This window comes from Nilaparvata lugens, chromosome 7 (assembly GCF_014356525.2).
Source record: "Nilaparvata lugens isolate BPH chromosome 7, ASM1435652v1, whole genome shotgun sequence".
NCBI classification, from domain to species: Eukaryota; Metazoa; Arthropoda; class Insecta; order Hemiptera; family Delphacidae; genus Nilaparvata; species Nilaparvata lugens.
Genome location: NC_052510.1, coordinates 53790891 through 53803571, shown reverse-complemented (window position 1 = coordinate 53803571; position 12681 = coordinate 53790891). Strand labels below are relative to the sequence as shown.

The following is a 12681-nucleotide window of genomic DNA, read 5'->3' as shown; positions in this document are numbered from 1 at the left end:
ACTAACTTGAAGTGTATGCAGTTTTCTAGAACCTTACAATACTAGCTTGACGACTAATTATATGAGTAAAAAATTATGTAAAATGCTCAATAAAATACTGTCCTCCCATTCGGAACACTGAGTTGATAAAAAACAAATGATTCAACTAAAACCATTCGGATTTATAGTATGCACTTCAGTTGAAGTTACCAGATTCTGATCATGAATATGTTGAAATCATATTGAATTACGTTTCTAGATAGATTTTATCAATTGACGTCATTTAAATTGATGTACAACTCTTGATTGAAATTTTCTGAACCTGAAATGGATGGTTTACGTCCATTCCCGAACGTCCATCAATGTCATTTTCTGAATACGTGTAGAGTCTAGTGTTTTTATATGTTGAAAAATGCATTAGTCGAATAAGTCTTTAGCAGCTTAGTTAGAATACAAGATTGTAGTGATAACTTGATGCAGGACTGGGGATCTACAGCAGCGACTCGGAGGCGTCTCAGAGTGGTGAAGAGGACGAGAATAGTGACAAGGAGAAACAGGACTCCGATCAAGAACTCAGGGTAAGCTATCTTTTTCATTTTTTGCAAGTTGAGCCAGTTACAGACCCATCGATTTCTGGACGTTCGATTTTCTGCCTTCCTTATGAATTCGACCAGATTGAACGGAACTTGGCAAAGATATGATACATGTGCAGATACATATAATTTCTTTGCCAAGCTATGTTCAATCTAATAGAATTCTTGAAGATGACGAAAAATTGGACTTCTAAAAATCGGCTTTACGGTGGACCGTCTACTGGAACCGATTTCGTCCGAACTAGCATCGGCCGACAACTACCGAACGCGACCGAAAGATCCCAAAGAGAGGAATAGTTGCTGCTCGTCCATTGCAACTGGTTCATAAGGCCGTCTCCGGCCGATCAATTTTTCGATCAGAATTGAATGGGATTTTCCGGCTCTATCCGGCCGAACTAACTAGTCGAGCTGAGACAACAAAGTGATCCTAACTTGAAATTGTTTTACAGTCTTTTTTGTTTTTTGAAGTTGTTCTGTTTTATAAAGTTGTAACTATGGACAATGAAAAGTTGATAAGTTTGGTTCAAGAGCATGTTCCATTGTGGGATATGCGAGACAAAACATATCATCGTTGTGATGTTTAAAGGAATCTGTGAACAAAGATTGCTTGATAATAAATAACTAATTTAGTGGTTATTTGTTTATTCAATTTTCGAAATCTCAATATAATCATTGTTTATGAAAAATTTTGGTGGCTATGATAGTAGTTGATTATTAGCAACTAATAATTGGCAACTAGACTGACGTAAACGGTTCCAATGGATGACCATATTCGGCCGAATTAACGGCCGGCAGATTCGTCCGATCCAACGGCCGAACGGATCGGTTGAATACGGTTTCAGTGGAAGGTTACCCTACATGTATGGGCTTCAGGAAAAATTTAACAACCGCAATTTCTCGAAACTTCTTTACAACCATTTTATAGTAATAAGGGAATACAAATAATTTAATAGGTATCAATATCATGTTTTACCCATATATTAGATAATTTTAATTGCATTTTTTGAGTTAAAAGGGTGGGAGGTCCTCAGATCGACCAGATTCCAAATAGTCTTGTATAGATTCTAAATAAAAAATTAGTTGAAGAACATAACCTAAAATGTTCTGCTTGATTATGTTTTAAAGGTAAAAGGAAAGGTTGGGGTGGGTGAGTTTTTTGTTCTTGTCACTGTGTGTAATTATATAGATTATCAGCTCAACTTATTGAAATCCCAACTCGTGTCTACGTCAGGCCATAGTGCCAAACCAACCAACAAGTATGTGATGCATTCAGAGCTTTCCTACATGTGTAGCGGTTTTTTAATCAATCAATCAAGAATCTTCTTTATTCCATAATATAAAAATTACAAAAATGATAAATAATATAAAATACAAATAATTAAGTACTTGAATTAGGGTTTCATATTATACAGAGTGTCTGATAAATCACTCCCTATTTTTATACAGCTATAATTTCTTTATTTATTAAGAAATTTTGTTAGAACTTACTACATTTGTTACAGCACTCCTTGAGGTTGGGTTTAACACCAATTTTCATTCGTTTCAGTTTAAAAATGCCCCCTCTCTTGACTGTGGAAGAACGAGCCGAAAAAGCAGCTCTTTATGAGGTCTGAGGATTGTGGTTACTGTGCTATCCACGTTACTGTGGATCTGTGGTGCAAGTACAAAGATAGTGGAGGGCTGAACGAGGGATGCATGCGACACTGGATGAAAAACATTGAGATCTTTCTTAAGAATCGTTGCAACAGAGTAACATGAAATGTCACTTTCACGAGATCCTTGACGCAGTGATTTCTTAGTGCTCCTCATGAGCATTTCACGAACTCTCAAGATTCTCTGCTGTCCTTGACGTTGATGGTATTCCTGAACATCTTGCATCTGCGACACTCCCTGTTGTTAGTAATTTGGAATGGCAATTTTCAACAGTTTTTGCATCCAGTGTCGCATTGATCCCTCGTTCAGCCCTCCACCATCTTTATGCTCGCACCACAGATCCTCAGACCTCATAAAGAGCTGCTATTTCGGCTCGTTCTTTCACAGTCAAGAGAGGGGGCATTTTTAAACTGAGACGAATAAAAATTTGTGTTGAACACAACCTCAAGGAGTGCTCTTTCTAACAAATTTAGTTCTAACAAAATTGGTTCATAAATAAAGAAATTATAGCTGTATAAAAATAGGGAGTGACTTATCAGACACTCTGTATAATATGAAACCCTAATGCTAGTACTTAATTATTTGTATTTTATATTATTTATCATTTTTGTAATTTCTGTATTATGGAATAAAGAAGATGATTGATTGATTAAAAACCCGCTAGACATGTAGGAAAGCTGAATGCATCACATACTTGTTGGTTAGTTTGGAGCGTGAATCAATTACAATAATTCCAATTGAATAGACGCCAGCCAGGTTAGCCAAGTGAAATAATTATTTTTGGAATGATTTTTACAATTGTCAATTATAATGAGAAACCCAGTATCGACTTTCAAGTGACTGGATGATGCCATGCATTCATGAAAATATTGTTATAATGTTTACGAATTCTTTCAAATACCATATAGCGTTTCAATTGCCAATTGTAATATTATTTCAGGAAAGGATAAACAAACGTAAGAAAGCGTTTGCAAACATAGAGAAAAAGATTCTGTCGCAAATCGAGGAGCAAGAAGAACGCGAAAGAGAACAATTGGAGCAGGATGATGATAATGAAGAAGAAGAGACAGATGATGATGAGGAGGATGAAGGAGAGGAGAAGAGTAGTCGTAGGAGAGAGGAGAAGCGTGGCAAATCGTTGGAGAGGAAAGGAGGGAGTGAGACCAGGCCGAAGCTGAGAGTGGAGATTGTGACGGGCGAGAAGCGAAAGAACGTTCCACAGGTAGACGCAAATCTCGAATCAGGTGAGCGCAAAATTTGAATTTTGAAAACAGTTGGTCGCTGTTCTGTTATTATTCTCTTCCAAATAACTATTATTCTAATTTTAATCTTGGATTGAATTGAATGCACCAGTCTGAATCTTTCTAAAGCTGTGAAATATCAATTAATTACATCACGACACTGTTGAAGCTGAACAATTCGATTCAATGTGTTGTTTATACCAAGATATACCAAGTGTTGCAAATACGAGTGAATTGTATCACGGACTCTTGCTAATGTTATAGAGTAATATCGGGGCACCGAGCTTTGCTCGTTATTTTTATTTATTGATAAACAGAACACAATTCTCTAAAATGATCGTGTTTATATTTTACACCTGGCTATACGTCAGCTTATGAATTTCGGGGATGTGATATTTTGATTTTCCACAGAAACACTCGCTCACTTTTTACCATCCACAGACGACGAAGCCTCAGCTGTTTCAGCCAAGGATGAATTATCCTTTTAATGTCGTTCAGCGAGTTTTCCCAAGGATGAGACCTAGTGCAATCGAATTTTTATATCATAAACCTACTATGTTCCAAATTTCGTGAAAGTCGTTAGAGCCGTTTTCGAGATCCGTTGAACATAGATAACCAGATATAAAAATATAAACAGATATGAAGAAATTGCTCGCTTAACATAATAGGATATACCAAGTGTTTCAAATACGAGTGAATTTTGTCATGGATTCTTGCTAATGTTATACAGTATTTGAATTTTCAGCACTTGGTATGTTTGTGTAGGATTGCATCAAACGGGATGAACAATCTTGAATTGAGTATCATCTGATCATATCTATCATTGTGCTGATACTTAATTAAAATACTGATCTCCTTTGGTGCACCAAAGCTAAGCACACACCAGTTAATCAAGACAAGACAAGATCAAACACGTTTAGTCACAATACTTCACATAGTTACTCATGAAGACATGTCTAATTGCAATGACTAATCAGTTTGAGTTGCGTCACAAGCAGCTATGTGAAGTATTGTGACTAAACGTGTCTGATCATGTCTTGTCTTGTCTTGACTAACCGGTGTGCGCCTAGCCTTACCAATACATGGGTTTTACAGGGAAAATGTTTGTTCAAGTGAATAATTTGAACGATTGAATGAATCGAACAAATTAACATTTTCAATGACTTGAAGCAAAGCTAAATGTGTACGTCGATCGGAAATACATTATAGCCCAAAAAATATTGGTTGCAATGCGTGAAGCACTTGGATGGGATTGACTTGGTAGCAGTGTTTTAAGCTAGGCGCACACAGATCGTCATCGGACAGACGGCACGCATCGGACGATTAGATTTGATGCATTGTTTTCAAATGGAGTGCGCATACCTATCCACATCGAATAGGCATGTGCCCTCCAACTGAAAACGATGCATCAAATCTAATCGTCCGATGCGTGCCGTCTGTCCGATGACGATCTGTGTGCGCCTACCTCTACTCTTCACTCTCGGAAGGAAATAATCTTCACTTAAACACGGATGTGTGGGCAAGTTAACAATGCCTATGCACAGCAGCAGCGAATTGTCATATGCATACGAAATGCTATCGACTTGACATAGCTCTCTATTACTGCATTATCTACAATCATTAATTCAGCTTATTTAGCCATCATCTGTTCATCAATTTTGTTTTTGTTGAGGGTGACTCCCACATGAACTTTAGGCTTGTGCGTGGGTAATGGGACGAATGATAATTAGAAATGAGTGGACCTACAGTGTCAGGTGGGTGCGGAACCACCGGAAAGCGATTTTTCAACTCATGAATCATATTCAGAGGAGTTGGATCAAGTGGTCACCCTTCCAAGGAGAGTAGCAGGCGCATGATTCTTAACTTATCTTAAGGTGCAATTCTCTAGGCTGGCCACTAACAGTAGGACATGCATGACACACATGTCGTCGTACATTTTTGTGTCATCACAACAAAAGACTTGGAGCAAAATTTTTGAGGGTATGCTTTGTATCTCCGATTTTTTGATACTTTTTCTTCGCTGCTCTATTTGAGCTTGAATTATTTTTCTTTCATTATGATCTGTAATTTTCCAATGTTTAACTATTGTTATTATATTGCTAGTTTATTTTATATTAGAAGCCTCTCGCTGATGACAAATCATGCATGTACATACATGTTTATTATGCATGTCCTACCGTTAGTGGTCAGCCTTAGCGACGACTTGAGACGTGAAGCTAGATTCGCGTGGTTAGAACCTCCACGGCTAGAGCACATAACCTATAAATTCATTAGATTCGATGATTCATTGGATTTTTTTGCTGTATGAACGTTATGGCGGCAGATGAACTGGAAGTGTTGGCTACCATGTTGATTTTACGATTTATATCCAATGTAATGAATTTTTAGATTATTTGCTCCACCTCTAGCCACACGGTTCGAGTCGTCGCTAAGGATTTGCACCTTTAGGGTCAGACCACATTGAGCGTTTTTTCTTAGAAATGTTTAATTCTTTGATAATAAAAAGTTATTTTATCAGCTGTTTTAGCACACTTGAAATTTGGACAATATGAATATCAACAATGCTTGTCGTCGTCGACTGCGGAAATTTACGCACAAACAAAAATGCACCTTAAGATATGGTCTGGCCCTTAGAGATAGCTTACCAGCGCGACCACTGAGTCAAACCGCTTCTCTAACAAACCTGTTGAAGGATGTTCTCCTTTACGTGAATTGAGTGAAGTAAAGGATTGGTGATTTGTCTCAGATTGATTTCAATTGTGAAGAATCTAGTTTTAAGTTTGAGTTGAACGTTTTTGTTCTATCATTTTGTTTTCTGTTTTTTTCGCAGAATATGACGGTGCGGAAGCGAAGAAGGATGGTGCAAGCACAAATAACGATAGGCACAGCAAGAAGGCTTCCAAGTCTTCAGCGGTGGTGGTTTCTGATGATGATGATGATGATGATGACGATGCTAGCAGCAGTTCCAGTTCGTCTTCATCTTCTAGCAGCTCGAGCAGTCGATCAAGTCGATCGAGTCGGCGCCGAAAGAAACACGACAGCAAAAAGAAAAAGGACCGTAAAAAGAAACGAAAGCGTAGCCGGAGTAAAGAGAAGAAGAAGAGGAAGAAGAAGTCGAGAAGTAGGGAAAGGGATAGAAGTAGGGAGCGGAGTAGAGAAAGAATTAGAAGTAGGGAAAGAAGTAGGGATAGAGATAGAAGTAGGGAAAGAAGTAGAGATAGAGATAGAAGTAGGGAAAGAAGTAGAGAGTCGTACAGAGAAAGAGACAGACGAGATCGTAGGAGATCTGTGAGTAGGGAGAGTGAGCGCGATAGAGATAGGTATCACAGGAATTATCGTAGCAAGCGAAGTCGGACGCCTCCGAAACATAAAAAGTCTTCTTATTATTCGTCTTCATCCTCATCTCGAAAGCGCCGCCATTCGAGTAGTTCGTCGGGGGGATCGGGGCGTGCCAGTCGATCCAGTTACCGGACTAGAGATTGAATTGTGAGTACTTTTGCTAAACTATTCTTATTTGTTCTCTGTCTAGTAATAAACTGTTGTTGTTATATACAGGGTGCTCTGAAGAAAGGTGCACATAAGTCAGGGCGTGATTCCTCTCATCAAAAGAAGAAAAATGTTCTAATTAACATAGATCCGAAAATGCTTAGTTACCAAGTTATACAGGATGTAAGATTTCGTCTGAATTTCAGTTCCCCTGTCGAAACGAAGCCCTACAGGTATTTGCTGGCTGTTAATTAAGATGTACAATTTAGCGTACTTGTAAAATGAACTGATAAATTGAATGGAACAGTTTCCAGACCTGTAGCTACAGTAATTTTCAAGATATGTGACGAAATACACGAAACTTGGTCCCGACAAAATCTGTTAAGCTCTCTATTTTTCATGCGTTTTGTATGTAATTAAGGATTATTTTTTTAATGTTGCGTTTGTCTGTCATAGACTTATTCTACATCTTTCTCTTCTAAATTGAATTTTCTACAAGTTCTGTAGAAAAATAGTTTGTGTTTATTGTACATTTAACGTAGTAAATCGGCTTCAAACCTTAAAGGTACTTGTTTTTCGGGACCAAGTTTCGCGTATTTCGTCACATAAATCTTGAAAATCACTGTAGCTACAGGTCTGGAAACTGTTTCATTCAATTTATCAGTTCATTTTACATAAATTACTCTAAATTGTTCATCTTAATTAACAGCCAAAAAATACCCGTAGGTCTTTGTTTCAGCAGGGGCACAGAAATTCAGACGAAATCTTCCACCCTGTATAACTTGGTAACCAAGCATTTTCGGTTCTATGTTGATAAGAACTTTTTTCTTTTTAAGAGAGGAATCACGCCCTGACTTATGGGCACCTTTTTTCAGAACACTCTTTATATCCATGTTGAATTAAAAATATAACTTGAATTTTTAAAAAAAGTTACGAAGTGAAAATGCACTTACTATTGGTAGTGACGATCGTTTCGACCTGGTGTGGAACATCATCAGACTGTAGAAAATTAATTACTCTAATGTCAAGGTTATTTTTGTGGTAAAGGATAAAGGTGGAGGAATAGATGCGGATGATGGATGCGTTAGTAGGGCGGTAATTTTGAATTGTGGACTATTCTGTCAAAGAGTGGGTGGGAGGAGAAATTTATTTGAAAAAGTATGGATATGCAACAGAGTTGAAATATAATTTATACTATGCGGCACCTGAGATTGTACCTTCTATCTCTTATAATAAGGAGAAACTAGTTTTGGTTGTTATACAGTTCTATTTAACTACTTGCAAGCTGATTTTAGAAAACTATTGACTGGTAATCAATAATTTTTTATTACTGTGTTTCAATAAGTAAGTGGTGTGACAAATTCGAGCCCTTTAATCCAAAATTGGAAAAATGATTTGACTTGGAATATAATACTTAGGTACATTATTTCATTAGATTACATTTTTATTCAATGATTTATTCGTCTGCTAAGCTTTCAATTATCATTGACTAGCAGGTAACTCGTGCTCCGCAAGGGTCTATTTTAAAACTTGACAAACTGAAAACTTGAAGTAATGAAATCTTGAAGAATTGAAAATAGGCCTAGAACTATCCTCGGTTAATTAAGATTCTATATGCAAAATTTCAAGTTAATCGGTCCAGTAGGTCTGACGTGATGCACTACCTCCGCACAACGGAGTGTGATGGTAGTGCGTGATGATGCATCATTCGTGAATCTCCTATCCCGTACGTCTATAATAAGCCAGTTCTTTCCTTTTCTATAATATAGATAATAATTATAAACACTGTGGTTTGGCCTGCTGTTTCGTTGAAAAGTCTATGGCAGACAGTCTATAGGTGCGTACAGATATAAGCGCCGCGAACATGAGTAATTCACTTTTAATCAGCTGACTATATCTGTATTTTTACAGAAACGGTATAAGATATAGATATAAAAAGCTTGGCATCAGCTGATTAAAAGTGAATTGCTCATGTTCGCGGCGCGTAAATCTGTACGCACCTTTAGACAGTTGATAGTTTATTTAGAAAGCTTGAAAAACAATAGTGTGCATTTGGTGACTACCCTGAATCAGTTCTGCACTTTGTTTATTTTGAATACATTGATATGGATCTCATTGGTTTTCCCATCAACACAATTTTTTTTAAATTAAGTGCTCCGAAAATGCGCTTCAAACCAAGGCGTGAAAAACCACGGCAGGTGCTGGAAAGTTCTCTCACATAAATCAAATTATTTTAGTTTATGTAAAATTTAAAGTCAACTTGCCTTAACCCTCACGGCGCAAATATACCTAAATTCAAATTAACCTGATTTCACGTGATCAGTTACTGTTACTAGTTTCACAGAAGTCTTTCAATATATAAAAGGATAATGTTTCACTCGAATGCATATTCCATCTTCCCGATCTGATTGCTATATTGTATACTTCTGTTACTCTCAATGTTATTATTATAAAAAATTATTGACTCAGAATTGATTAAGTAGACCTAAAATTTTAAATTAAAAAAACTTTCATATTGCTCCTTCATATTTTCCTTCTAACAGTTTATTATTTTATGAACTATAGTGTGGGCCACCTTATAATGGCAGTGGATAAAGATAGAAGAATAGCGATGCCGATTCTCTTGCTTTGATTAATTATATTTCTACACTGTCAAAAACATAATCGTCATCATTGTGGACCTAGAAAAGGATAGTACCACCAGCTTTGTCGAATGATAGACAAGGATAGCAAAACCAAAGTTGATCAAATACTGTCATTATAACGTGGACCTCACTATAGTTGGGTTTCCATTTCTATCCCACTCAAGGAGGGAATTATCAAGAGGTGACCAAATAATATCCTGTTGGTCAATAATGTAGGCTATTGTAATATTCTGACTACCGGTTGCACAAAAACCAGTTGAATTTCAACCGTAATTAATTCCACGAGAACCAATAAGAGAAACCGTCTTATCAAAAAGGCCTTCTCTGATTGGTTCTCCTGAAATTTATCACGATTAAAATTTAACTGGCTTTTGTGCAACCGGACCTGAGAGTACATAATATCTAGTGCTATTATTTTTGAATTGCAGTACAGTTTTAATAGTATATCAATGTTGTGATAGGATTATCTAATAGGATTCTGTTTAATTATATTTCCTTTGATTTTTTCAGAATGTAGCTGAGTACCATATTGATCATTGCTGGCTTCATTCAAATCGATTTGCAATCATTGGAGACGTTACAAACACAACTCATTTATATCCGAATTCCCCCACAGTGATGTTAGGTTTAGCTCTTAGTATCTAGAATCTGATCACCTTTTCAGCAATATGTAACAATTGCTCCTAAATAATATTTTATCCGTCTGTAAAAAATAGTTATCCCCAAATGCTGTGATAGCTGTTTCTCTTGTTTGAATAATTTGTTGAACGCTGATCATTTATCTTTGAAATATTTATCAACTGTGTAGCTAGATTGAATTATACACAACTTGCCGTTCTTGAATTCTCTTCCATCGAACGTGATAGGCCTTGTTGCTGCTCTATGAAATGATATTCCATGATATTATAATAAAGCTATTAATTGAAATTATAACATTTTCCTTCTAGATTTTAATTTAAATTTTCTCAAAGGTGCTAATCGCTGTGAGAGGAATGTATCAAACGTTTATCAGCTAGCTCGAACGATATTCATACGAAAGAAGCCTAGTGTCATCATATATTTTCTCAATATTTATGTCTATTTTTGTTTAATTTCATCATTTTTAGTCCTGTCCTTTCTTGATTGTAAACCCAATAATAACTGGTTGTCAGCCGATGAACTTTTGGCACTCTCCTCTCAAGCGTTGACGCATCTTGAAATTGATTGATATTAGTTGGGTGTTTAGTACATTTTTAATCACGATATTCTGTTAAAATATTTTATGTTTTATTTTTAAAACATATTTAAGGGCTCAGAGGAATAACGCACATAGTCCAAAATTTTCAAAATTGAGATTTTCATTGCAACAGTTGGCTATCATTCTGTACTATTGCCATGCGAAATAATACAGAGATATATTGAACATAGTCCTAGATATAAGCAGAAGAAGTACGGTAATAGCATACAGAGTAGTAACGCACAAAGTCCATGGCTTGACATGTAATAACGAACAAGATCAGAGGAAAAATTAACAGAGTCCATGTAGCATTTTCTTCAAAAATTCTCCTGTAAAATTTGCTTTTTGTGACTATGTGTATTATTTCTCTGAGCCCTTCATTTATTTATTAAAATATGTTTATTTTCAAGCTTTTTAGTCCAATACCTGTAATAGGAATGAGTGAACCGTTCATTAATAATGTGAATAATATTATGTATATTGTAATGCTCATTTCTTTCAACCGTACGTTTGCTTTGCATTAGACAAGAAAATTTATTTGATAAAAATGTGGAATAATCCCAAATATTCATTATGAATTGATACATGAGTTATGCATATATTTTGTTAGAAACGTTCTAATGTTCACCTCCTTCTTTTACACAACGTTCAACCACAGTATACATACAGTATGGAAACTTGGCTAGTACCCTGTCGCAAAAATCCGCCATCTTGTTAGGAAGTGCCGCATTGTAATAGTATCGATGGTAGGTTCGGATCACTTTAATGATCCGGATCAATTGATCTTGTTCACTGCCACGAGCCAATCAGAAGACCAGGATTGGAACTTCCCAAGGTCACGTGACGTGTCTGGTATTTGCGCCAGATACTGTCTGTCTGGTATTTGCGCGGTAGATAGGCGTTTTATTGACAGTTTCCATTCTGTACCTATTCTGTTGTTCTACCATGAGCTGTCAAGTTATCTAAAAACTATCAATATTATCCGATATTGTATTGGATCAGAAATTTCACCTATCAATGAATATCAACAAATCTATTCATTAACCTTTATTAATAAATTAACCTTGATTTTGTTATTTTATTTTTTTCATGAACAAAAGCAATGTTTTGGCTGTTATTAACTCAACCGTGCATAACTCCATTTGTGGATAGGTCATTACGAAGTGAATTAACGCTTAATTTCAATACATAACTTCATTTGTGGATAGGGCATTCCGGAGTGAATTAACGCTTAATTTCAAGTTGATCAAAACTTATTGGATCATTAGTTTTGTTTATTATGAAGTGCTAGGTTTGTTCGTGGGTAATTTGTGGGATGATCATGGAAGTTGAAGGACTTGAGTTTCTACGTTGGTTCTAAAACACAACTGCTATTGAGGCATATCTCATGAGATTGATGCTAACCGCTGGGTCATTCATTGATTCATATCCCTCAACCGTATTCATAAAACGATACAAAGCTACATTTATTTATTATAGTTTTAGTGGATATTACGTTATTTAAAAATTGTTTTACCAAAACCAAAAAAAAAATCTCAACGAAAAATGACAGTTTATTTTTAAAGTTAACCTCTGAGTTGCAGATTATTAATTTTATTATAGTTTAATAAACTTAAACTATGTTCCACGTCTTGTAAATGAATATTCATTTATGTGAGACTTTTGTATTTTAGATGGTAAAGATTTGAATAAAGTTATTTCTCATTTATATCCATGTGTGGAAATCAATTCACCCAATTTGCATTGTACAGTGTGTCTGATAAGTCACTCCCCATTTTTATAGAGCTATAATTTATTTATGAACCAATTTTGTTAAAACTACATTTTTGTTAGATAGAGCACTCCTTGAGGTTGTGTTTAACACCAAT

General features: G+C 36.0%; 1 protein-coding gene across 1 annotated transcript in view; it reads left to right on the top strand.

Annotated features, from left to right (window-relative positions):
• Positions 1-12346, top strand: part of LOC111045938 (arginine/serine-rich protein PNISR) — a 34210-nt gene extending 21864 nt beyond the window's left edge. Inside the window, 4 exon segments of the mRNA XM_022331416.2 lie at positions 460-557; positions 3166-3469; positions 6297-6952; positions 10108-12346. Of these exon segments, the coding sequence (XP_022187108.2) occupies positions 460-557; positions 3166-3469; positions 6297-6949 (1055 nt within the window). The 3' untranslated portion in view covers positions 6950-6952; positions 10108-12346.
• Positions 12347-12681: the final 335 nt, after the last annotated feature.